Below are 26,933 nucleotides of genomic sequence, written 5' to 3'. Positions count from 1 at the left end.
AGCACTGGTGATGCCGCAGGTGGAGTGTTGGGTCCAGTTCTGGGCTCCCCATTATAAAAGACACATGGGTATACTGGAGAGAGTCCAGTGAAGTGCCACAAAGATGATGAAGGGACTGGAGCATCTCTCTTATGAGGAAAAGCTGAGAGAGCTGGGACTGCTCAGCCTGGAGAAGAGAAGGCTCAGAGGCGATCTTAATATCTTATCAATGTAAACAAATACCTGAAGGGAGAGTGCAAAGAGGACAGAGCCAGGCTCTTTTCAGTGGAGCCCAGTGACAGGGCCAGAGGCAGTGGGCACAACCTGAAACACAGGAGGTTCCCTCTGAACATCAGGAAACACTTTTTCATTGTGAGGGTGACCGAGCGTTGGCACAGGTTGCCCAGGGAGGTTGTGGAGTCTCCATCCTCCAAAATATTCAAAAGACATCTGGACATAGTCCTGAGCAACTGGTTTTGGGTGGCTCTGCTTGAACAGGGGGGTTGACCCAGATGACCTCCAGAGGTCCCTTCCAACCTCAACCATTCTGTGATTCTGTGATTTGTTTTGATGTGTTGTAAGTAAATCTGGTTTGATAAATAGCAAGCTGATAGCTTGCTCTAGATGTGTGTGAATTTTCAAGAGCATCTGCTTGCAACAAGTGTATTTTGTTTTTTAAATGTTCGTTTGCTTTGGCACTCAACAGTGAACGAGTCAGGACTACAGAAGATGTCACAACAGAGGATGAGCACAACAGCACAGAGGATCTGTCTTCACATGTTGATAATGATGATTTTGTAACAAAACTTGAAAATGCCATGGAAGATCAAAATACAGTGTCAAATAACTCCCAGAGGGAAAGTGATTTCCAAACTGAGTCATCCTTCCGTTGCACTTTGTCTTCAGAATCTTGTGGGGAAATGGCTGAGGAGAGTGAGCGAAGTTCTCATTGCTGTACAGCAGGTCTGCAGGAGGCTGGTCTGAATTCACAAGAAACCTCTCTTTCAGAGCAGGAATTGTATAACTCTTTCCATTTCTGGAGGACTCCACTTCCTGAAATAGATATTGACTTCGAGCTTCAGCAGACTTCTGAGATAATACTCGATAGAGAAATTCAGGAACTCACTATGCCAGTGTCTTCAAACATTCCTATGGCAACAAGGAAAGAATTGGAAGAAATGATAGAAAATTTGGAACCCCATATGGACGATCCAGATGTTAAAGGTATAGTAAAGATATTGAAGCATTTTTAGTGTTTGGAGATACGCATATGTTGCTTTAGCGGTTTGGGCTTTAACCTTTCAGTTGTTTTATAAGTCAGAAGTACTACTTTCTCCTGGTCCCCGAAGAGATTGTATCTATTTTGATTTAATTGTGAAAATTGATGATGAACTAAAAGGGAACTTGCGTTTGTGTACAGATGTTTAAAGGTAGTATGATTCCTTCCATAAACTGAATACACATAACAGTTAGCAGTATAAACTTCTGGCTGCCTGTTTTGACAGTATAACCAAATAGATGGTTCAGTGTCATAAGCTGTTAATCAGGAAATTAATTTGTAATAGCAGATTAGGATATTTTAAAAAAAAAATACTGATGTGTGATAAATGATTTTCATTCTATGCATTATCCATTTTATTGTTAATGAATTTAGTCTTCTCCATGTTTCTGCAAGGTCTTTGTTATTGCAGTCTCATGTTGTTGACTCAAGTGTGTCAAGTTTGTTGATCCAAACTGAATTCTTGAAGTGAATGCACATCCTCCATTTTAAAAGCTCTTCCAAGGTGGGGAAGGGTTTCATAAGTATGAACAGCTGGTGGAGCAGCACCTCAGAGATACCTCCTGGGCTAAGGCAACTTGACTTTTTCACACATACCTACTGGAAATATGTTTTTCTCGGTATTGATTCTAAGGCACATCAAGCTTGAGCGTCACAGTCAGAAAGTCCAGAGGTACCACTAAAGAAGCTGTATTATTCTGGAGCTGAAGAATCCCTAGGGGAAGCATTCCTCTATACCAGAAAAAGTAGGAAGGAAAAAGAGGGACAAGTTGGGAGTGGCAAAAACATTTTAGAATAAACTGATGCTGCTTTCAGCTTCTTTTTGTTGTTAGTAGGTTGATATGCTAATAAGTTTTCCTTAGGGAAACTTAAGTAACGGGGAAAGAAGATGACTTCCATTGGGTTGAGGGGGATCGAGTGAGGGATCAGTTAGATCAATTAGATATTCACAAGTCCGTGGGCCCCGATGGGATGCACCCGAGAGTGCTGAGGGAGCTGGTGGAAGTCATTGCTGGGCCACTCTCCATCATCTTTGAAAGGTCCTGGAGAACAGGCGAGGTGCCTGAGGGCTGGAGGAAAGCCAATGTCACTCCAGTCTTCAAAAAAGGCAAGAAGGAGGAGCCGGGGAACTACAGGCCGGTCAGCCTCACCTCCATGCCTGGAAAGATGATGGAACAGCTCGTTCTGGGCGTCATCTCAAGGCATGTGGGGGAAAAGAAGGCTATCAGAAGTACTCAACATGGATTCACCAAGGGGAAATCATGTCTGACTAATCTGATAGCCTTCTATGATGGCATGACTGGATGGATAGATGAGGGGATGGGGAGGGCAGTAGATGTGGTCTACCTTGACTTAAGCAAGGCGTTTGACACGGTCTCCCACAGCATCCTCATAGGGAAGCTTAGGAAGAGTGGGCTTGATGAACGGACAGTAAGGTGGATAGATAACTGGTTGAAAGACAGAGATCAGAGGGTAGTGATTAGGGGCACAGAGTCTGGTTGGAGGTCAGTGATGAGTGGTGTTCCCCAGGGGTCAGTACTGGGTCCAGTCCTCTTCAATATATTCATCAATGACCTGGATGAGGGGATAGAGTGCACCCTCAGCAAGTTTGCCAATGACACAAAGCTGGGGGGGGTGGCTGACACACCAGAAGGCTGTGCCGCCATACAGAGAGACCTGGACAGGTTGGAGATTTGGGCAAAGAGGAACCTTACGAAATTCAATAAGGGCAAGTGTAGGGTGCTGCACCTGGGGAGGAATAACCCCATGCACCAGTACAGGTTGGGGGCTGACCTGCTGGAGAGCAGCTCGGTGGAAAGAGACGTGGGAGTCCTGGTGGACAACAGGATGACCACGAGCCAGCAATGGGCTCTCGTGGCCAAGAAGGCCAATGGCATCCTGGGCTGCATCAAGAAGAGTGTGGCCAGCAGGTCGAGGGAGGTCATCCTCCCCCTCTACTCTGCCTTGGTGAGGCTGCACCTGGAGTACTGTGTCTAGTTCTGGGCTCCCTGGTTCAAGAAGGACAGGGAACTGCTGGAGAGGGTGCAGCAAAGGGCTACCAAGATGACTAGGGGACTGGAACACCTCTCTTATGAAGAAAGGCTGAGAGATTTGGGTCTCTTCAGTCTGGAAAAAAGACAGCTGAGGGGGGACCTTATCAACATGTATAAATACTTAAAGGGTGGGCGTCAGGAGGATGGGGCCAGGCTCTTTTCAGTGGGGCCCAGGGACAGGATAAGAGGTAATGGGCACAAACTTGACCATAGGAAGTTCCACCTAAACATGAGGAGGAACTTCTTTCCTTTGAGGGTGGCAGAGCGCTGGAACAGGCTGCCCAGAGAGGTGGTGGAGTCTCTGTTTCTGGAGACATTCAAAACCCGCCTGGACGCGTTCCTGTGCAACCTGCTCTAGGTGACCCTGCTCTGGCAGGGGGGTTGGACTAGATGATCTCCAGAGGTCCCTTCCAACCCTATGATTATATGATTCTATGATTCTAAATCCATTTTGGGCTGCTTCTATTTAATATGTTGGGAAGTCAGCAGATGAAACTTTGTTACTTTGGGCACTCTCTCTAAGGAAAGACATAAGAAAAAACATTCATCCTTGCTAATGATCTTAGTCTTCACACAACCCATCTCTGAAGCCCACTGTTAAAACATGTGCTGCTCTTTAGGTTTGTTTTATAAATCCTTGTTCTGTCCAGTTACAGAACATATCTTAAACACTTTTAATGAAGATTTATGTAGGCATCTATTTATACATCCAGAATTGTTCTGTGTTAGGGGGTTGTTTCCGTTGTGTGTGTTCGTGTCTTGTTTCAGAGGTTGTTTGTTTTTTTTTTGTAGCTCTCTTGACTGGGTGTCAAGAGGTTTTCTGTGCAGTTGTTGACTAGCACTTGGGCGTTTCAGTAGAAGAAAACTGTTGGCAACACCATGGATTCCTGGTACCCACAAGTTAGGAAGGATTTGAATTAGGGTTATCAGTGCCATGCTTTCTAATGTGGGGTGGGGGCGGGTGGTCTTAATTACTCAGTAACCTTTGTATTCCGTACAGTACCTCTGACTTGGTCAAGGCTGTGTAGGGAAGCTCCCTGAAACACACCTTCTAAACCTTGTACTCTTTTTTTTTTTTTTTTTTCTTCCCCCCCCCCCCTCGCCTATACTCTCATTATTCAGTCTAAATACTTCAGAAGCTAGAATTTAACAACATGCCTGTTTTGGTAATGTTGCTATTTTAATTTTACACAAAGTGTATTGAGGTATAAGGAAATTGAGACCAAAACTGATAGAATAGTGTTCATTTTGCATGCTTGTCTCAAACACTAAAGTGCACATAGAAGTGGTAGTGGTAGGTGTCCAGACTTTAGTCCCTGAGTAGCTGACTTAATGCCTATGTGTTAGACCATACCCTCCATATATTCTGATAAGAGGGAAGTAGATTCCCTTTGGGGGTGATCCAGAAGATGAGAGCCCTGTCTGCCTCTTTGCTCATGGCAATACCAGGAATAATCCTTCCACCTTTACCATCTAAAACTGTTGTTGCAAACTGATGGTATAAATATTCAGTCCAAAGGTTGCCTTGATTTGTTATTTTTATAGAAATTTTATGAAACTTCTTAATTTCACAGATAACTTTGTTTCCAGTATATTTGGCTTACAAGTGTTTGCCAAACAGCACTGGTCCCAAGCAGTGCTTAGGGTCTCTCCCTGCCCCTCTGCCCCACAAGACTAGCTATTACGTTTTTATGAGTCTTGTACTATAAGTGAGCTGGTTCTTGACAGCAAAGACTAGATGTTGGTTTTCCTTTCTTTCTTTCTTTCTCTTTTTTTCTTTCTTTCTCTTTTTTTCTTTCTTTCTCTTTTTTTCTTTCTTTCTCTTTTTTTCTTTCTTTCTCTTTTTTTCTTTCTTTCTCTTTTTTTCTTTCTTTCTCTTTTTTTCTTTCTTTCTCTTTTTTCTTTCTTTCTCTTTTTTTCTTTCTTTCTCTTTTTTTCTTTCTTTCTCTTTTTTTCTTTCTTTCTCTTTTTTTCTTTCTTTCTCTTTTTTTCTTTCTTTCTCTTTTTTTCTTTCTTTCTCTTTTTTTCTTTCTTTCTCTTTTTTTCTTTCTTTCTCTCTTTTTCTTTCTTTCTCTCTTTTTCTTTCTTTCTCTCTTTTTCTTTCTTTCTCTCTTTTTCTTTCTTTCTCTCTTTTTCTTTCTTTCTCTCTTTTTCTTTCTTTCTCTCTTTTTCTTTCTTTCTCTCTTTTTCTTTCTTTCTCTCTTTTTCTTTCTTTCTCTCTTTTTCTTTCTTTCTCTCTTTTTCTTTCTTTCTCTCTTTTTCTTTCTTTCTCTCTTTTTCTTTCTTTCTCTCTTTTTCTTTCTTTCTCTCTTTTTCTTTCTTTCTCTCTTTTTCTTTCTTTCTCTCTTTTTCTTTCTTTCTCTCTTTTTCTTTCTTTCTCTCTTTTTCTTTCTTTCTCTCTTTTTCTTTCTCTCTCTTTTTCTTTCTCTCTCTTTTTCTTTCTCTCTCTTTTTCTTTCTCTCTCTTTTTCTTTCTCTCTCTTTTTCTTTCTCTCTCTTTTTCTTTCTCTCTCTTTTTCTTTCTCTCTCTTTTTCTTTCTCTCTCTTTTTCTTTCTCTCTCTTTTTCTTTCTCTCTCTTTTTCTTTCTCTCTCTTTTTCTTTCTTTCTCTTTTTCTTTCTTTCTCTTTTTCTTTCTTTCTCTTTTTCTTTCTTTCTCTTTTTCTTTCTTTCTCTTTTTAAATCCCTGTGACCTTTTTCTTGCGCTTATTTTCTTCATTGGTTTGCTGTTGCCCAAGTCCTGGATTCCTGCTTCCATGTTGTGCTCCTGTCTTTATTGCTGCATTCTCAGTCAAGGGATGGGAGCAGAAGATGCTGTGTTCTCTGTGGTGGGTAAGCAGAGACCTGCCATATGGGGGAGCTCCTATAGGTACACATCATCTGGTGTCTATAGCAAATGGGGCAAGCATCCTAGAGACATCACGCAATGAAGTGGGGATGAGTTAGCAAAAGTATAGTTTGGGAATAAGACTGTAGTGTATGATGTTGTGCATGTGTCAATAAGCTTAAGTTGTTCAGATGACCTTAACTCTGGCTGTACCTAGCCTGTCAGTACTTGACAGGGCAACTTCAGCACCCTTCTCTTAACCACGTTTTGTTTTGGAGAATGTTTTCTCAACTTAAAAAAAGAAGAAAATTAATACCTGTTGTGTGGAACCATATTGGCCAGGGTCATTGGCGCAGGGTTTTTGAAAGTTCTTAAGATCACACTGAATTTTTATTATTTGACTGCAGAATAACTGGTGATCATCGTAAAGTGATGTCTTTAATGGTACAATCAGCAGAGGTTGATGATTTCCATTTTGCTAGTTGGTTTCAGAGCCAGTCCCTGACAGCTGAGGCTCTTTCTGTGCTTTGCGCTGTATATGCATCCATAGCAACTACTATACTTTTTTACCCCGATACCCTCCCTCCATATGTATTTCCCCTCCTGGTTCCTTTTTTGTTTTCATTTCTCTTCCTTTCTGGATTCTGCATTCTACTTCACATGTCTCACCTCACCCTTCTATGTTGTGTGAGGTGCTTCTTTCCTCATCTGCTTGTATCATTATAGCAGAAGTACTGAGAACAGAATAACTTCATTTTTTGTCTAAGGGGTACGTCAGCATACAATGACAAGGGGAAAGATCTTTTGAAAGGCAGGGCATTGCCAGCTTGTGCAGCCCGGAGTACGCTATGTTCAGTGCATACCCCAATCCTCCAGATGTCTTGGCTGCCAAGCACTAACAGATTACTGTTTAGATACACAGAACTGTTTGTGGTTGTGTGGGTTTTTTTGGTATTTTTGTTTGTTTGTTTTGGGATTTTTTAGGTTTGTAATTTGACTGTGTTTTCTGTGTTTCTGTAGCGCACCTCCCTATCATCAGAGCAGTTTCCATTTCAAACTTCAAATCCTTGCTCCTAGGTATGGAGACTGATGAGGTCTCTAGCAAATACAATTTTTAACAGTGACCAGCAACTGCCATAGAATGTATTTTTTTTTTTCCGTAATCTCATTCTCAGAAAGGGGTGAACTGCTTTAACTGAATCTCACTCCCAAAAATCTTTACCTTGAGGCTTTCTTTCCAGAACTAACTTGTGCCAAAGTGATAAAACTGAGTAATAGGTAGTTGAGCAGTCAGCAACCAAAGTAAAGACAGCCGGTCTTCTCACAGACAAACTCTACTGGCTAGCAGAGCTACGCAAGCTGTGCAAAGTTAAGCAGTGGTATGTAATCCCTGTTAATAGGACCTTTCTAATCCACTGGCCAGACATCCTGAGGGTCTCAAACTGGGGGATGGAAACCTGCACATTCCTCTGAAGTGTGCCAGTTCTTTTAAAATTATTACAGGGTCTTTATTCAGGTCACCTTTTTCCAGTTCCCTGAGACTGCTGCCATCTTCACTTACTTCAGAGGCTGTTTTTCTTTCCCCAGATGTTTTTCTTTCTTTGTTTTTCTTTCCAGGAACGCTTTCTTCAGCTTTTTTTATCTCCTTATGTTCTGCATAGAAAGTGCTAAATTATGTAATGTCAGCTTTTCTTAATATTATTTGGGGGAAGAGAGAAAGCCTGTGTTGCAGGTTACTGGAGCTAACTGTGGCTTATTATAGGCTGCTTTGCCAAATGGAGACCTAACAGAGATAAACCAACCCAAATGTGGGGTCAATTTGATCCCATTGCTTTACAAAAACAATGTTTATAATTTAGGTTACTAGCACTGCCTGCAGTAAAAGTCTAAAATATGTTGCTAAAGTAGAGAAGAAACTCTTCTTATTTTTATGTTTAAATAACTAGCATCTCTGTACCCATTGATGCAACCCGTAGCTTTTGTCTCTGAGTAAGAAGTGAGGGTAAGAAAGGCAGATGCTTTAGAAAAAAGAAGGGATCGTGTCACTTAGAAATATCAATGTCTACTAGTGAAACATGAGGAGAAACAGAAAACAACAATGAAGCATATTGCAAGGACAGAAACTTCTGAGGATCAGGAAATTTAATAAGGCCAGGTAAAATGTGGTTTTGAATTTAAAGATTGTGCCAGTTATTTAGGATGCAGGTACAGTAGCCAAGAGTAAATAATCCCTTGCTGAAAAATACTTCTCACCTGAAGCAAAAGTCAAAGGAAGAAAGAGTTAATTAGCAGATGGTTTAAGATCCAGTGAACATTGACTTTATCTTACTAATGTAATACATGAGTTCTGTGTTATGCACAAAACTGATGTTTACATTCCAGTTTTTACTGAAGGTAGTGGTGAAACCTAGTTAGCTATCAGATTCCCTTCCAGTCTTCCCCACAAAATCTTGCTTCCCAAGAGCTCTGAGGCATTTCTCTGTGTCATGCGTGAGAGGGGAGCCATATCCTTTACTTGTACTTTTAATGATTTTCTGGAAAACATTGCCTGTTTTATGGCTGTAGGAAAGATCTTTGTGGGAGATGGGGAGGAGCAGCAGCCATCTTGGTTAGGAGGGTATCAACACTATCAACACAGACCTTGGACTGTGTCTGTGTGTGGTGGGATTACATGGAGATGTGCCTTGGCACCGGAGCCCAGGGTGGTGAAGACAGCTCACTAGGATGCTGTCTCAAGTTTCAGTATCTTCAAGGCAGCCACCTAGAGCTGTGCACATATATGCACATACTCACCTCACACATGCACTCTCTTTCTCTTCCTCCTTTCCTAAGCACTCAACCGTTCTGGAGCCTTCCTTAGTGACTGTGCTTGGGTCTTTTTTTAGCTAAGACCTTAAGATGTTTATGGACTTCAGGTCATTCAGTATTCAGTGGATGACAGCACTGGAGTCACCGTTGGTGACAAGACCTATGGAGAAGCACTCAAAGAAGAAAGAAGGCACTTGACAGCCAATGAAATCCTCGGGAGTTTGGCCTCTCCTGTCCTTCGGCCTCATATTTTGGGATTGTAGAATTGACAAGAAGCTGAGGAGGTGCACGTTTATGCCATATCTCCTCTAGGGCAGGCAGAGGCAATCAGGATACATGTAGTCTCTATCCTGTTAAGCCCCTAAACAAGGGTGGTCCAGGTGTACAGGCTGACAGTGGGGTATGGGTGGGGAACATGTCTTGGAAACTTCCCAATTACTGCTGTAGATACCTTCACTCTTATTACTAGAAGTAATCTTTGGAGCTCTGGATTTTTCAGTAAATATGTATTCAGTGTTGAAGCAGTATGTGTTACCTTGTCAGGGTAAGCTTTCTTGACTTTTAAGTGAAAATGAGGGGAGTGTACAGTTTTCATGAAACTGTCCTTCATGAAAGAAGTCTTCATGAAAAATCTCTCCTTGACGTGCAGCAGAACGTAATTCTCTTTAATTTTCTTGTTTGACTTCTCTAAATGAGAATAAATTGGAAATCAGACAGGCATTTCTTGCCCTAGCAAGTGCTCTGAAATGACCACCTGGTTTGCATGGTTTTGGGATGATTTATTTAACTTTTAAGTTTTGGAGGAATTTACTAACCTTGATCTTGTTTATTCTCATGGGCCTTAAAAGTACAGAGGTTTATTGTCAGTGAACTAACACTTTGAGTGAAGTCATAGCAAGCTTTTGTTAATCTTAAAAATTGTAAAACTAACTTCTGTGTATTTGGAAGTATTACTATGCTGTTGTGTTTGTTTTTAAGTTTTTAACTTGCTGTGTTTTTTTGTGTTGAGGTGAATTACAGTAGTAGAGCAAGAATATCTTCAGTTATTCTGTTAGACATTTGATGCAGTTACAGAGCTAACATGGCATATTGTAAAGAATTATCTTTACTCCTGGTCATCAGACTCCACCTAGAAACCAGTGAACCTGTACTGTGTTTTCCAAATTTTGCTAGCTAGGATTATGCTGAGTTGTAATTTTGCTTCTTGTGACATATGTATTGTTTCTTCTATCCAACTTACTTTGTTTAATTCTTGTTAATAACCCTATCAAAAAAGTTAGAGGGAGAAATTTAGTTTCTGTAACTTAGTATGGCAATGTGGGATTAAAAATAAGCATATGGTTTGTCGTTTAATTTCACGATGAGCATTTAAGAAACCTTGGAAAAGCCAAAGTCTATGAGGAGCAGATCTTCTGTATGGCGGGGTAAATTTAATGGGTCAGGAGATTATTTTTCCTTACCTTCTTGGAATGAAGTGGATAAGGAGAGGCAGAGTAGATAAGTCAGCACTGAATTGTGTGTTGCTTGCAGCTAAGATTGCCTCTGATACCTGATCTGCTTAGGTCAGGCTATATCCAAGGAACTTTGCTCAACAAAGCTTTTTTTAATTAGCAGTAAGCAGAGGGATGGAAAGCAGAGCAGTCTCAGAACAGCTGGATCTTTTTCAAAAGAGTGCATGGCAGAGTGTGAAATGCTCCCTTTTGGTGAATAAGACAACATCAAACAGTGCAACCTTCATTATTTGTTTGGAGGATGCAAGGAGGCTAAAGTATCCTGTCCAGAAAAGAGTTACTGGGGTCTAGCATCTTCCTATCTAGATCTTGCTTTAGAGTTGCTATAAAGACATAAGAATTTAATGACCTTATATAGAGAGAGACACAGCCTTTTGGAACGGAAATCCTTCCTGTATGAATAAACCTATTCTCAACCTTTATTTGAATTACTTTGCCACAAAGGCTATTTGCACCATTAACATGTACCGAGATTCTTAAAGAACTGATCCTGTCATAACAGCAGTCTCTTACTCCTGTGTTTTTTTACATTAAAGACAAATTTCACTGAACTATAGTGTGGTTGAGCACCCTAGGAAAAGAGCAGAGTGCTAATACACCTTACGTTTTACACTAATTGTTCCCAATTTGGGATTTACTAACGGTCAATAATCTTAAATTTGTGCCTCCCCCATAGTTCTTCTGCTATCTTTCAGTTAATTAGTAGTCACTGTCTAAAAGTTGCTTTGTGAACTTGCCAAAAGTTTATTGCAGTTCAGTCTCACGTGTATTTTTTTCTCATGCTGCAGCACAAGTGGAGGTGTTGTCTGCTGCACTCAGAGCATCCAGTTTGGATCCTCAAGAAGAGACAATGGCCAGTATCGGCAAGGGAACAGACTCACAGACTGAATTAACCAATGACCAACAAAATTTTAAACCTATACTGGGTGATATTGTGCCTTTAATTGGTGACACTGTTGAGGTAAGAAGCGAATTTTGTACTCTCTTTCTTTTTTCCCCATTAGGATTTCCAGGGCTCCAGTAATAGAGCTTGTATTTTTACATTAATGCAGTAATTGCAGACAAATGCTTCCTACTTTGGGCTAGTGTGGCATTTGGTTTTGTTGGCTGGTATTGAAGCGCTAGCTACTAAACTAAAATGAGTTGTGTTTGGTGCCTTTGTTTTTGTCAGTTCAGTGCTTGTCCATGTAAATTATTGAAATTGTTTCTGTTAAAAATCTCTGTTGTGACTTATGACATTTTAAGATGTTTTAATGCTACTGCAGTTTATGACTGAGAAATTGCCTTCCTTAAAACAGAGCCCCCACTGATAATAAGGGAATCTCCTTCTCCAGTCCCGCCCCTGCTGCCTCTCTCCCTCCCCCTCCCCAGTCTGGAGAAAGAGGTACTTAGTTCCCTGTGCTCCCTGTCAGTGTTTTATATTAGTTTACTGACCTGCATAAGAGAAGTTCAGAACCTGCAATCTAGGATGTTGTGTGGACTGCTGAAAGAGAAAGTGGATTCTTAGCAATCAGTAACACTTCAAATTTTTTTGCACTTACCTTTTCTGCACCCCACCACTGCTCCCTTCCCAGCTGTTGCATTTGATACTGTTGTCTGTTCTGTACTGTATATTAGGCCAAACCCACTATGTTCACTGCATATAGTGCCACAAGCTCTGGTGGTATTAAAAGCTATAGCTATGTAGATAGCAACGGTTCCAAAATAAGCTCCATGAAACCATAGCGAGTGATTTGTTGAATCACGTTGCCTAAATGGTATTTTCATACGAAATTTTGATAAATGTCTCTAAAAAGTCTAGGAGTTAACATCAGTCCAGTGCAAATATTTTCAACCTTCCTTAATTAGAGCAATGTTTCTAGATGACATTTAATTAACTTTTCACCTAAGCTGTTGGACTACCATGTAGCCCGAAAACATTTAGCGAGTGGAGGAATGTGACATTTATTTCGATACTTCTGTTTATATGCAATCATAATTTAACACTACAAATGTGGTTGTTCTGTTTGTTTGTTTCAAAAAAACAACGTGCCCCCAATTCCTGATGTCAGACTCCATATATTTCTTTATCGTAGGATCTGTTGTAGTCACTTTTTTCTAATCCTAACATGTAAAATGATAGTGTAGATGTATCCTCTGTCCTTCTAATTTTTGGGGGTAATGAAGGTGGGGTTTGTTCAGAGGGACTTGTCCTGCGTTTTATTTCTTTACTTCTTTATCAGAGTATGATGCTGACAGAAAGTTTAAGAACCTGTTACATTGCTGGTATATGTTGGTTTTGCATGTTTCAGTTTTACTGTTTAAAAGGATGCTCTTAATCTGTCAGTTCCTTGTTTGTTACTGGCACTGAATCAAGTCCTCATTTTACAAGTGAAAGGATATTATAGAAGTGACCTAGAATTTGGGAATCAAGCTGTGATCTGTTGAGCAAGTGGACTGTTGCCCCTAGCAGTGATGAGAGCTCTGATTTTCACAGGTGTTTGGTTTTTCTTGTTGTCGTTTTGGTTTTGGGTTGTTGGTTTTTTTTTTAAGTCTCAGCATAGCAATGTGTCAGCCGGGTTCTGGACACTTTAGAAAAATCAAGCTACAGCATTTTGTATTTGAAAGCAGCCTTCACAGTTCTGGACATGTATCACAAAGCAAAATCACACTTTGCTTGTCCTTCTGCAGATGTATTGGCTCCCGAAGGAGTTAATGCTACATATTAAAGAGAGATTCTTTATTCACATGAAAAGAGATGTTGTAATGGAGTGAATAGATAAGATTTTGCAACACAGATGATGCTTGTTTGTTGAAGAGGAGGGTGGCTGTTTTATTTTTCCTCCGGAGCCAACATTTTTATTTTCTTTAGGTTGGGTACTCTCTATAGGTTTGATAAACAATTGTAAGCCCCAAGAAATACCCTAAATCGTATTCCCAGTGGATAGGTGTGGAAGTCCTCTTTTTTTATTTTTTTTTTTTATTATTTTGGTTGGAGGTAGAGGGAGAAGGGAAGGAAAAGAAAGAGAAAGGAAACTGGACTAAAATCAGCCTGTCCCTTTCTGGCACAAGTACCTCTCTTTAAGAAGAGGGTGTATGTCAGAAGGAGACCTGAACCCTGAGACTGGCTTCTTCTTGTGTTTGGGCCAGCAGCCCTGTTAGGAAAGACCAACACCACTTGTCCTGGTGCTTTGGGCTTTGTGTGCAAGCCATGGCACAGAGCAAGGGTCTGTGGAGCACAACCATGGAGCTCTTGTTACACTGCAGCTAAAGGAAACCTCATGTAGGAGATTTGTAAGGTTATAACAAAGATTTTGCATCTCAGAGGTGGTGGTTCACAAATTTGGTACACAAGAAGCTTTCAGGGTAAACCCTGCTGAGTTTTTATGTTCTGTCTCTCTGCAGTGCTCAGTTTAGTATGTGCATGTTATCTGGAAAAAGTACAGATGGGACTTCATCTCTGCAGGAATAGAGATACTGCATTGACTTAAATACCGACTGATGCTGTGGTTCTTCTGTACTGAAGCTCTTCCTTTCTGGAATGTATATTTGACTTTAAAAGTGTCTGGGTAAAAATGTTCCCATCTGTGATGCCCTTCGGTATATTTAGTTGTTCAACTTAGTTCAATCAGTAAAGTTGTTTTTTTTTTTTTTTTTTAAATTAAACTTATCCTTTTAGAGCTGGGGTAGCAGAGATTGTGAGATGAGTTTTTTCATTTTTATTGTAGCAGAATGGATGACTAGCCCCCAGTTCCATGCACCTGGGCAACTCATGGAAAGCACTATGGCTAGGTTGTGCAGGCTGCCTCCTAATTTCTTGATTTGACAGAGGTCAAAGCCGGTGACTTTCTGGCAATGCTGAAAATTGTCTCTTTTTCTGAAAAAAATAAGGCTAAAAGGGAGTGAAGAGTTGACTGGCAAACTAAAATCCTGCAGAGATAGTTTTCAGAGCCTCTGGAGGTTTTATAGTTGGAGTTGTATGCTGCTAGACACATTTAGTTACGGAGTCACTTGCAGATCTGTTCTTTCATTGCCTCTTTGACACCTCTTTGCTGCTGCTTGATATGTCTGACAGGTGACTTAGGCTGCTGTGCCAGCGATATGCAATTGCCTCACAGCTCTGCCTGTTCTTTATCACCTGTAATTACACCTCAGCAACTAAAATTACAACCTAATGCTTAGATGAAAGCAGATCATGGAACGGGAAAAAGCAACTGTCTGAAGTCAAACCAAGGAAGACAGATGGTATCCTGGAGGCTTCTTTGAAGAAGTTTGTAGGTTGCTGAAAATTCTCATTGTCAAACTGATCTGAACAGCTGGTAGAGTAGGCATATTCTCAGTGCTTCTGTTGACCCTGAGAGCTCACCCTGCAGCATCTGTGAATAGATACCTTGACTCATATCTAGCAAAAATGCCTTTGTCCTGTTTTACCAGGTAGCAGCCTGATCTACTTTCCAAATATTCATCACATCTTGAAATTCACGGTTGATTATGCAAAGTCCGTTGTATTTGGGGATCTCCACTGATACAGAAAGCGACAGAGCATCCCCTCAGCAGTACAGTTTATCATAGAGTATCAAACCTCTGCTACTCGATAGTGTTCTGAAACAGAGTCTCAGTCCTTATCTTCAAGGCCCATCTGTGTAGCCAGGATGCTTGAATGATTGCTAAAAACAGTTTTAATAGAACTGCTGAGACGGGTGATGACTAGTGTCAGAGCTATGGTCCACTAGGACTTTGTATTATAAGGTGAAGCTCATCTGTGGAGAAGATTACAGAATAATCACCTCTAGGAAAGGAGCAACAGCGTAAGTCTCATCAGTTTCTACTCTTAAGTGTGAGGGTAGCTTTGTTTTGACCTTTTTCTAGCACAAATCCAAAGCAACAAATCCAATAAAATCCACTACAGATGTTTTCTCATTTTCCTTTCAGGGGAGAAGCAATGTGACCCATATGTTAGTTACATTTTCCTTAATGCAGTCTCAAAGGTACTACTCCCCTGTGATTTTCATTCCATAAGAACCAAAATGGAGCAGGATAAGAGGAGTCTGTGTTTGAAATTGAAAGCAGAAAGATTTATCTTACAGGCCTTTTGATTTCAGGCTGTAACAAAATTGTATTTGATATTAAAACTTGTATTCCTTTAATCTAAGAAAAAGACCTTGAGGTGAGGACAGCACTTCTTGATGTTGACATTTGTTTTTTGTTTAATCCTTGAGTATATTTTGTGTGACTTTTTTTTTTTTAAATTTTCCATAGAATATGGATTCTACACTTCACTATATTCATAATGATTCAGATTTGAGCACCAACAGTAGTTTTAGCCCTGAAGAAGAAAGAAAATCCAAAGTACAGGTAAATGACAGTGGTCTCTGTTTTTCCTACATGTATCAGATAAGTGGATTTTTTTTTTATTTATGTAAGTATTTCTTGTATGCGTTTCAGTCACTTCTGATGTGATGTAGTTTCTGTAAAATATGACAAACCTTTAAGAATAATTTAAAATTACTTATTTTGTGTTTCCAGGGATAATGGCTTAATTCAGTAGTTGCTTCTGATTTAAGTACGTGTAAAAGATGACAGTATTTTTTGATATGAGAACAGTTGTCATAAACTTCCAGGGTTTGTTTTCATTTAGTTTCATTTTCTATGGAAACTATCCTGTCACGGAAATTAGGTTATTGAGGAAACAAGATTTTTTTGTTAAATGTTTTGAGTGGAACCACCCCCACCCCATGACAGCTTTTTGCAGAAAAACTGTGAAAGTAGTTCATTAAGCTTGAACTGTCTCTTTTGGGTTTTTTTCCCAAAAAGGAATAGAATGGTTTTGTTACATAGTTCAGTATTAAGTGTGCCACCCTACACCAGTGTGATTCCCTGAGTGAGAACCTCAGTCCCTCTTGTTGCTTTTGTGTGTGCCGAGCTATTCGGCTGCAGTGTTACGGAAATGCTCTTTCGCACCCCCTTGGGTAGAGTCAGTGCCTGAGATAAACTGACAACAGCCGAAGCAAAGCTACTGTTGAAGTCAACACAAAGAGGTTTTCACAAAATTTTAGTTCAGATGCTTTAGTTTCTCAGTGGAGAGAAGGATTGGTCTTCACCAGAGATCTCTGCCTCTGAAGAAGTCTCTTCCTCCCTGCTGACCCTTTAGGGAGTTCAGAAGCAATACTGAACACGCTATACTCTGCCCACCCCACCCCCCTGCCCCAAGGCATTTTAATTTAGCTTTCTGCTCGCCAAGATTTTGAGAGGAAGAGGAAAATTATTTTTAAGCAAGTCTTGTCATCTGCTGTTCTGCCTATTTTTTATGTATGAGTTAAAATGGCCAATTTGCACGGCCTGTGAGCCTGAAAGTTTGTAGAAAGGTAGAATGTAGTCTTTTAATTTCCTGGTCTGCCTAAGTAGACAGTGATCTACCCACTCATCTGTTACATTGGTCTGTATATTTTCAAATAGCCCCCAGTCATGTCATTGTTTCTTTGGAACTTCTTGGTGGAACTTATGAAATGCAAAATCTTTGCATTCTTATTAAGAGATTGTAATTAAATAATACTCTATAGTTGTGGCAAAAAGCATGTTCTGATAGTGTGCCCTGGAATTTTAGTAAGCCTTATGAGGATTTATTGAAAATAGTGTAAACACTCTATCCTTTTCTTGCTGTAGGATGTTGTACCTCAAGCCTTGCTGGATCAGTATTTGTCAATGACTGATCCATCTCGCGCACAAACAGTTGATACCGAGATTGCCAAGCACTGTGCCTACAGCCTGCCAGGTGTGGCACTTACATTAGGCAGACAGAATTGGCACTGTTTGAAAGATACCTATGAGACACTGGCATCTGACATGCAGGTAAGCTCAAGCTCTGGCAGTGAATAATCTGGAATTTTATGAGGTGACAATGAATAATCTGAGTTTCTATAATGATTTATCTCGTTTACTGGATGTTGGGTTGCTCTGCTTTTCATGTGGAGCTTTCTGTTGCTGGTATTAGTTATTCATAAGATGAATGAAAGTGTATCTGTTGTCTTGGGAAACGGGATGTGTGTGGTGCTCAGGTAGTAAGGAAATGGGGCACTTTGTGTGGGAGGTAGATCTCCTGTGGGAATGTGAGGAGAGGTCACCAATTTCCTCTGCTCACTTGAGATCTTCTGGCAGTGCTTGGGAGTCTCATAGGTATGAAAACTTGGGCTGCGCTGCTGTGCATGAGCAGATACGTGCCCCTGCAGGCATGTCTGAAGCTGAGTGAGTCACCCTCTTGCCAGGCCTTTCGGTGGCCTTTTTGGTTCTGCATCCAGTTAGTCATAAGGGAATAACATCACTATCATCGTGCAGCACTGCTATTTTAAAAAGAAATACTGGAAATATTTTCCTTTTTGTCAGGTGGTAAGGAGGTGGCTTTGTGCATTTTACTGTTGGTTTAGAGTTGTTTCCCAGTCCTCCCTTGTTTCCTTTTTTGGAGATGCTCTTTTTTTTTTTTAAACATTCTCAGGCTACTTCACCTCTCTTGAACTTGCTGCTTGCTGTGTCAGAGCAGCAGATCTCAGTGATATGTAGTGAGTAATTTTGTACATGGCTATTGCTCATGTTTTCCAAACTCTTTTGCAGCCATTAAAAACAACCAGCTAATAAATTTAAAACATTAGTAAAACCAAATTATCCTATGTTCAAAACTGTCCAGAGTTTATCACCAGTCTAATCTGAATTAAGATTGAATTGCCAAACCAGGGCAAAAGAACGGTACTCATGCTAACTAGAAACTGCTGGCTAAAGAATAGATGCTATTTTATTTTTAAAAAGACTTACTTGAAATAATTAATCCATTAAAAAAATGCCCCCTCAAGTTAGGGCGAATAAAAGCTCTACTGGTCCTTGGACTGCTGGGCACTCAGTGTGGGTGAAACTTTACCTATTATGGAAGCTAAAATATGCCTGCTGAAATACTGTGGGATATGTATCCTGTTCTGTTTTTATAAATAAAATGAGTGAGAGTGTAGTAGTATGGAACTAATTTACGCAAAAAAATTTAAAGCAGAGAGTAATGTGTGGAAGAATACTGATGTCAAGGAGCACTATCTTCCTTCCTGACACCTGGAAAATTAAAATATTTTCATTACTTTCATTTGCCTGGTTCCTTGATATTCAGGTGGAAGAAATGATACCTCATCATTTTTCCTCTCTTTCCTTTGCCTTTTTTTTTTCCCTGTTTTCTTTTTTATTTTTAATTTCCCATTTCATTTTCAATTATTACATGAGATAGCGTTGAATGTATTTGTAACTGTAGTTCGCTGGGAACCCAGCTCGGATACTGATATTTTAACTCAAGTTAAAATAGAGCACTTCAGATAACACATCAATAAAATAAATTTATTTATTTATCTTTCCAGTGGAAGGTTCGGCGGACACTAGCGTTTTCTATACATGAACTTGCTGTCATCCTTGGAGATCAGCTTACAGCTGGAGATTTAGTTCCTGTCTTCAATGGCTTTTTAAAAGATCTAGATGAAGTCAGGATAGGTGTGCTTAAACACTTGCATGACTTTCTGAAGGTATGTCTGTGTTCAACTCTGGTCAAGTGAAATTATGTATTTTGCTTCATTTCTTTGCATGCATTTGCTTTTTAACATAACACTGGTATAACTCTTTGCGGGAATCCATACAAATCTGGATGTAACCCAGATGTCTGTTGAATACTGCAGTATATTTTGCAGGACATCTGTGTTGCTGATACTTTCTTTTCTTTGAAGAGCCTGGTTTGTGCATTTTTATTCAATATATAGGTGCCAGTGGATAGCATTAAGATTTTTTGATGGCTCTAATCTCTCTGCACAACTTCGCAAATTTCTTTAGGAGTTTTTCTCTAACTGCCTCATTTTTGGAGCTGAAAGACACAAATCATAAGACCTTTAAAATCAATACGATCTTTACTGCTTACCCTTCTTGTTTCCTAGAGTAAAAGCAGAGACTAGATTGATTTTGCTTTCCGTAGTGTCCCATGTGATTCTGTAGACTTAAGCATGATAGGGTTTAGCCCAGAAAAGCAACACTATTGCTAAAGATTATTATTTTTAAAAAAATCAAGTGTTTCATTTGTTGTATTTTAAAGCTTTTTTTCTGTCTGATGATGGTAGCCTACATTTCTTTGTAAGCTTATATTTACTGTTACAGCTTCTTCATCTTGACAAAAGGCGAGAGTATCTTTATCAGCTCCAGGAATTCCTAGTGACTGATAACAGCCGGAACTGGCGTTTCCGTGCAGAGCTTGCTGAGTACGTATTTTTCTGGGTGCTTGTTTTTATTGTTGTGGATATTTAAAGATGTTGAAATCATAGAATGAATGTCTTAGTGACATTCTTCATTTCATTTTTTTAAGTAGCAGATAGTCTTTAGCCTCCTCCACCTGTCCCTCTTGCTTAAAAATTCCCAGTAGTTGTCTATCATTTATAAGAGCTCAAGTTGGAACTTGAATGTCTTTTCTATCACCATATGCTGAAAACATTACCCTTCCATAAAAAAGAAGCTGCCAAAAGAGAAGACCACATCTGCTTGCTGTTGAAGTCAATAGAAGTGTTCTAGCAATTTGAATTCAAGTTGCTCTGTCTGATGAGTAGGCTGAATTCATGACCGTGAAACGGAGGAGATCAAGAACTTGAGGGGAGTAAAGGAAGCAAGTAGCAGAGTAGTGACCTAGGACTTCATGTGAGCAGACTTTGGCTTTTTCATGGAACGGGTAGGTGGGCTCCTATGGGATGCAACGCTGAAGGGTCAAATTGCTCAGGAAAGCCAGCAGATTTTTAAGGACAGCATCCTCCAAGTGAAAGGATAGTCCATCTTGATACTCAGGAAGACAAGGAGATGTATCAAGAGCCTGGTTTGGCTAAGAAAGGAACTCATGACTGAGCTTGAGTGCAAACAGAGATTATACAGGAGGTGAAAGCAGGGACAGGGTGCACAGAAGGAATTCAGAAACATTGCCCAGGCATGTAGGGTTATACTGGGAAAGTCAAAGCTCGGCTAGAGCTGAGACTTGCAAGGGATGTCAAGTACTGTTACCTTAGCACAAAAAGAATTAACAGGGAAAATATGGGACCATTGCTGAATGGCGTGGATGATTTAGTGATGGTGCGCACAAAGAAGGCTGAGGTGCTAACAAGATTTCCCAGGCCTCCATGCTTAAAGTAGGTTTCAGTGGTAGTTGAGGATCAACCAAGGGATTGCTTGAGAACTCAACCAATGTATATCCATCAGACCAGACGGGCTGCAACTGAGGGTGCTGACAGACCTGGCCCATGTCTTAGCGAGGCCATTAACCATCATCTTTGAAAGGCTGTGAAGATGAAGACAGGTCACCAAGAACTACAGAAAGGCAGATGATGTGCTTTTAGCCTTTTAGAAGAGGGGTACTATCAGGGAAGTTAAAATTTTGTCAGCCTTATGTCAGGCCCTGGGAATGATGGAGCAGGTCCTTTTGGAGACCATTTCTGGCACTCCTTCATGAAAACAGTCAGCATGAATTTCCAAGAGTAAATCACATCTCAGCAACTTCCCTTCTGTGAATAAATGACTGACTCTGTATGAGGAGAGGGTGGTGAATGTCATTCACCTCCATTTTAGCAAGGCTTTTAATGCCATGTCTCACAATATTCTTGTAGCCAGGTTTGGACTGGGTGGGTGGAAGCTAGATGAGTAGAAGTCGTTGGATGGTTGGGTTCAGGAGGTTGTGGGTAATAGTTTGTGCTCTACCTGGAGTATAGTTGTAGGTGCTGCAGAAGTGCATTCTGGGACCTTTCGTCTTTAACACCTTTATTGATGACCTGGAGGGGGGTGACAGAGTGAACTCTCATCAGAGGTGCTGGTGACACCAGAACGGGATGAACAGTCAATGTGCTTGAAGGGAGGGCTGCCATCCAGAGGGGCCTAGACAGGCTGGAGGAAGGGGCTGACAGGAGGCTTGCGAAATTTGACAACGGAGAGACACTAACTCCTCTGCACGGGAAGGAAGAGCCTCTGACAGTGAGGCAGACTGAGGACTGGCTGCCCTGGAAGCAGCTCTGCTGAAAAGACCCAGGATATCATAGAGGACAGTGAACTGGACGTGAGCCAGCAGTGTGTCCTGGCAGCGTAATCCAGGGCTCTTATCAGCAGGAGCAAAGGCAGTGTATCAAGGGAATAGATTAGCCCCCGCTGGTCAGCACTCATTAGATCTCATCTGGAGTAATGCATCTATACCAATGCAGGAAAGATGCTGATAAACTGGAGCAAATTCAGCAAAGACTCATGAGGATGATCAAGACTGCAGCACATGCCCTGTGAAGAGCGACTGTGGGACCAGGGCTTTTCTAGCAGGAATAATGAAATGAGCATATTGTAATGACTAATCACAGTGTTACCTTTGGAATTAAATTTAAAGAGACCTAGTTTAATAACTGATCATAATGCCATGTTTTTGCTCTATTTAAATGCTATTTTGATTTAGTATCTACAAATTGCTCACCTGTTATTGCTGATATGGAGACGTTGAATCGTCTGCTTGTAACATGTCATGCCACTTGTTTTGATATGCTTTCTACCATTCATGACGCATACTTGTGTCTGCAAACCTGCTGAAATCCTAACTCATTACAAACTGAAGACTGATAGTTTCCCTAGTTGTCCAGTATACTCTGAAGTAGAAATTTATAATTTGATAAATCGGCATACTTAAGTGACCAAGGATACTTATCAAACCAAGTCAGAGTAGTTGCTTTGTAGCTGTACATGTGTTATATGTGTGAGATGTATTTACCAGGTATTCAAATGTATGTGCACACTGTAGTGTCATTCACATCTGGTTGCTGTGCTGCACGTACATTGTAGCAGATATCGGGATCCCTGCCGTGTAAATGCAACCTTGGTTCCTTTGCCCCTCCCTTAGTTTTTCATTCTTTGAGCTCATGTAGCATTTTGCCATTATTGTGAATAAGTGGCAATTTAAAATTTGCAAGTCATAGTCAAAGACCCATAGTGAAACTCATGGCATTGAAAAATAGAAGATTTTATTTTTCAGTAACATTATTATGGCCATATTGCATATTTAGCAAGTGTTGTCATATGATATCATATTCACAGGTAAAGCTACCTTTCTTCTTATTGTAATGTACTCTGTTTGGTTCTTCTTCCATCCTGTAGGCAGCTGATCTTGCTTCTAGATCTCTACAGTGCCAGAGACATTTACGACTACTTGCGACCTATCGCTTTCAGCCTTTGTGCAGACAAAGTGTCTTCTGTCCGTTGGATTTCTTACAAGCTGGTAAAGCAGTTTAAGTAAATTTAGGATTTCAAACTTCTGAGGGTTGGTGGTCAGAAGCAATTTTTATATTATTTTTTTTTCTTCTCATTTCTTCAAGGTTAGTGAAATGGTAAAAAAGCTGTACATGGCTTCAACATCAACCTTTGTGATAGACCTCATGAATGAACTTGTTGAAAAGTTCTGTAGATGCCGCAAATGGTCTGGTCGGCAAACTTTTGTCTTTATTTGCCAGGTAAAATGTCTTTTTGTTCATCTTTTAAGTTTTGGGAAGTGGTGCTAAGAATGAAGGGGGGATTAGCAGCTGGAACTCTTTAGCTATCTATTGGCGCTATTCTAATGAATATTTGAGAACTTTGTTTCCAAGGGAATAGGTTTCATGGTTGCTTTCTTTAGTGTTGCTCCTTACGTGAGCTTGAATGCATCTTTAGCTTAGCATATTAACATCAGGTTTTCAAATCTGATGTTGAATATGAAACAAATGCATAGCAAAATAATCCCTGAGTTGGGAAGCTGCTTTTTCACTCAGCACAAAGTGAGATTTTTATAATATGCTGAAGCAGTCTGCCACTTTTTTGGGCTACCCTTTAGAAATCAAGTGCTGGGAGTTGCCTGTACCTCCTTAGCCAGGTAGCACAGCTTGGTCAAAAACAATGTATTCTCAGCAAAATAAGCAGAAGAGTTGCAAGTAGCTGGGGTCCCAAGGAAATGGTCAAATTTGGAGGCTGTAGCAGAGGTGTAGACTGGGAACGAACATGTCTGCTGCCCAAGTGGGACAGTTCTTTGAGGCATTTGGAGAAATGTGAGCTTTGAGCTTATTTAGAGAAACAGGTTTCCGTACGATGGATGTTTATTGAGATGGGCCATTCTTGTTCTTAATACAGTACCTAGTTAAAACAAAGGCTAAATCAATCTTAAAAAGGATTGGGAAGGTATTTTACTTTTCTTCCCTGTTTTCAAATGATACAGTGACTAAAAAAAAAAAAAACAAACCCCAAAAACCAAAACACCAATAAAAATAAGGAAGTTGCCAGACTTCATGCAAAATAAACTGGGCTTCTAACTGACCCTGAATTTCCTCAACCCCAACTTGCTTCATTGTATATGACTGTGCTAGAAAAATTGTACTGTGTTTTAAAACTTTGCGGATACTACCCACTGTATTTGTGCTATGAAGGTAATAAGATCTGTCAGCTCTGATTGTGCGTTGGGATTTTGTCCTCACAGGGCTGAAATCTAATGAAATTGTTTCTGTCTTCTTGCCAGACTATCAGTGAGGATGACTGCCTGCCCATGGACCAGTTTGCTGTGCATCTGTTACCACACTTATTACACTTGGCCTCTGACAGGGTTCCAAATGTTCGAGTCCTGCTTGCAAAAACATTGAAGCAAACTCTTTTAGAGAAAGGTTAGTGCTCAGAACGATTTGCAATGGGCTGATGGTGTATCTTTTTGTCCCTCCACTTTCCTATAGTCAGCTGGGAAAGAAGAAACAACATCAGATGCAGGTTGCTCTTGTTTTTACAGTCTCCTTGTGTGTGGAATGTTACCTTGGCTGAGATAAAACCATGAACCTTGTGGTATCAGAGCCACTGTTGTGTCACGCTGGGGAAAAAAGAGTTGTTGCTCCTATGCCAGCCTGCTCTTTTTGTACTATTTTTCCCTGAACAAGCTAGTTTGTAGAGGCATCATCAGGGCACAGCAAGCACAAATGAACAGCTAGCAACTCTGGAGTTGTTGAGCAGTGCCTTTCATTTGGTTAAAAAAAATTCTGGTGTTCTGTGTAATGAGGATAAAGAAGAAAAATCCTTCCATACAAATCCACCATCTGTTTTCCCACTGGGAGAGAAGAGATGGCTGCTGTTTGTTTTTTATGTTTTATGGTAGCAATGGGAAGAAAGTTTCTCTGGAGTCTCTTCAGGGAAATTAGACATGCAACTTTCAAATTGCAGACTTCGCTTAGGAAAGCATCCCCAATGCACAGCAGATGCCAGAAGAGTCATCAGTGCTTAGATTCCAAAGTGCTGCAAAGGAAAATAGAGATACTATGCTATTTTGTAAACCAGCAGTGTCCGCACTTGGAGTATTTCATCCAGTTATGGACGCTTTCTTTCTCAAAACCATACACTGGCTTGAAGACTGCTTTTTCTAGTGTAGAGTGTGTGAAGAAAAATGCAAAATGTTCAAAACACTGGACAACACAAAGGGTGCCAACACAGTGAGAACTAGGCTATTGCGAGTTGTCTCGTGCATGCTGGAGACTCTGAGTAAGCATATGTAGACAGTTAAGATGGATCAGCTGATGTGCAGTCATTTATTCTCTGTCAACTGTGCTAATGCTGTCACTGTTCTTCCTGTTATCATGTAATATTGGTGTTTTTGTTGTTGTCCTCGTTATTTTTGTGTTCTCCACCTGGATGGCACACTTCCATTCTGCATTGCCTCTATGTAACCTTATAATACAGGTAGTCCCTACCTCAAAGATGTTGTGTGTATGATTAGGGATGGTGGGTAGATTATGAAAGGCAGATTTGAAAAACAAGTTCAGAAGTTTTTAAACCTCAGATCTAAATTGCTCTTCCTGTGACCTGTTTGTAATTACGCTGTTTTATGCAACTTGTATTGTGTAGTTCATGAAAACTGTCAGATGTTGGAACTTCTTCCACTCTTTCATTTCATGTTATCTTAGTTCTGTTTGATAATTATTAGGCAAGCCTGCCAGTGAAATGGAGTGGGATGGCCATGGATTTGTGGTACCTTCCCTCCACCACAAATATAAGCACACTGCTGAGTCTCTTGCAGTTTTTTTTTTTTTCCTCTTTGGTCATGGAGTGAGTCATGCTTACATTTATACTTAAGCACCATGGAAATCCTGTGTTCTAACAGCAGTGTTAGAGCAACTGTGCTCTGAAACATGGAATGGTTTTTGTTTTGTGGTTTGTTTTTTGGGTTTTTTTTTAAGGCGAATTCATAGGTTTATTCAGAAGTGTATTGTGTGCCTGTTCAGATATTCCAGTTTGACTATACGCATGCACTGTCTCCTGAGATAGTATGCTGAGGTTTGCGTTGAAGTATCTGCCATCTTTTCCTTCTGTAAAGTCTTGTGCATTTTCTCTTACAGAATATTTTCTAAATTCTGCCAACTCTCATCAAGAAGCTGTGGAGCAAACAATTATGGCGCTTCAAATGGATGATGACAATGATGTCAAATATTTTGCGAGCATACACCCTGCCAGTACCAAAATTGCAGATGATGCCATGAGCACTGCTTCATCAACTTATTAAAAAGTCTGAATGTTGCTATAATTAAAAAAATTTTAAACAAACTATCCTCAAATGCTTCTAAAATGGTTGATCCTAGGACAACCTCTTTGGAAGGAGTGATTTCTTGCCAGATTTAACAGGTGGATGTTATCTAAACCTGATACCAGGGATTTTAAGTCAAGAAAAAGTAAACATACCTGTGTCAGCTTGACTTTAGAAAAATACTGCTCAGAGGATTATTTTTGCCACCGAAGCCTTAAATCTTCTGTCTTCCTGAACAAATGAAACTTGAATTGGCAGATCATTTTCATTGTAGAAAGGACGTGATTTCCAGCGACGTGCATTGTTTCTCCTGAGGAGTTAACTTAGCAAGTATTTTCTGTAGCAACTGGTAGATGAAATGGCCAGAAAGGCAAATTTATACCGGGATGTAAGACCTCCAGTATTAGCGCTAAAAGTTTTTATCATTCAAGGACTTGATTTGTGTGCAGCTGGGCACACCCTTAAGTGGGAATAGCTTTGATGTTTGTAAATGGGGAAAAGTAGAAATTGGGATTTCTCTTAAGGGCTCAGTGCTAACACTAAACTAGAATTTGATTTTAATCCTTAAATGCAGCATATTGCTGTACCCATTAGCAGAAAACTTTGCTGAGTACCTGTGTCCTAATTATTTTCATGCTGGTCATGACCTAAAGGAAATTTATTAGCACATGTACTTTAAGTCAGGTATTTTTAACTTGATCATGATCAGCTCTGAGGTGCAACTTTTTTCTTCATATACTGTACATATCTGTGAGCCTCCTTGGAGTGCTGCAGTCTTTAATCATGTTGTTTAAAGCTGTTGTGATACAAGTTGTTCTCTACTTGTCCAAATAAAATTTATTAATAAGATTGAAAACAATCTTGTGACCTTTTTAAGACATTAAAAGAATAAATTTGAAATTTAAGTGGC

At 40.2% G+C, this 26,933-nt stretch overlaps 1 protein-coding gene across 9 annotated transcripts in view; it reads left to right on the top strand.

Annotated features, from left to right (window-relative positions):
• The window catches only part of PPP4R1 (protein phosphatase 4 regulatory subunit 1), a 69,455-nt gene extending 42,522 nt beyond the window's left edge, over nt 1–26,933 (top strand). For all 9 annotated transcript variants that reach the window (XM_054189879.1, XM_054189877.1, XM_054189883.1 and 6 more), the window contains 10 exons: nt 686–1,203; nt 11,244–11,416; nt 15,694–15,789; nt 17,098–17,283; nt 18,819–18,980; nt 19,600–19,700; nt 22,600–22,720; nt 22,818–22,952; nt 23,984–24,125; nt 25,839–26,933. In XM_054189879.1, coding sequence (XP_054045854.1) covers nt 686–1,203; nt 11,244–11,416; nt 15,694–15,789; nt 17,098–17,283; nt 18,819–18,980; nt 19,600–19,700; nt 22,600–22,720; nt 22,818–22,952; nt 23,984–24,125; nt 25,839–26,002 — 1,798 coding nt within the window. In that variant the 3' untranslated portion in view covers nt 26,003–26,933. The remainder of the gene's footprint in view (nt 1–685; nt 1,204–11,243; nt 11,417–15,693; nt 15,790–17,097; nt 17,284–18,818; nt 18,981–19,599; nt 19,701–22,599; nt 22,721–22,817; nt 22,953–23,983; nt 24,126–25,838) is intronic.

The sequence above is a fragment of the Rissa tridactyla genome, chromosome 2, assembly GCF_028500815.1.
Source record: "Rissa tridactyla isolate bRisTri1 chromosome 2, bRisTri1.patW.cur.20221130, whole genome shotgun sequence".
NCBI lineage: Eukaryota > Metazoa > Chordata > Aves > Charadriiformes > Laridae > Rissa > Rissa tridactyla.
This window is presented reverse-complemented; position numbering and strand designations above follow the sequence as displayed.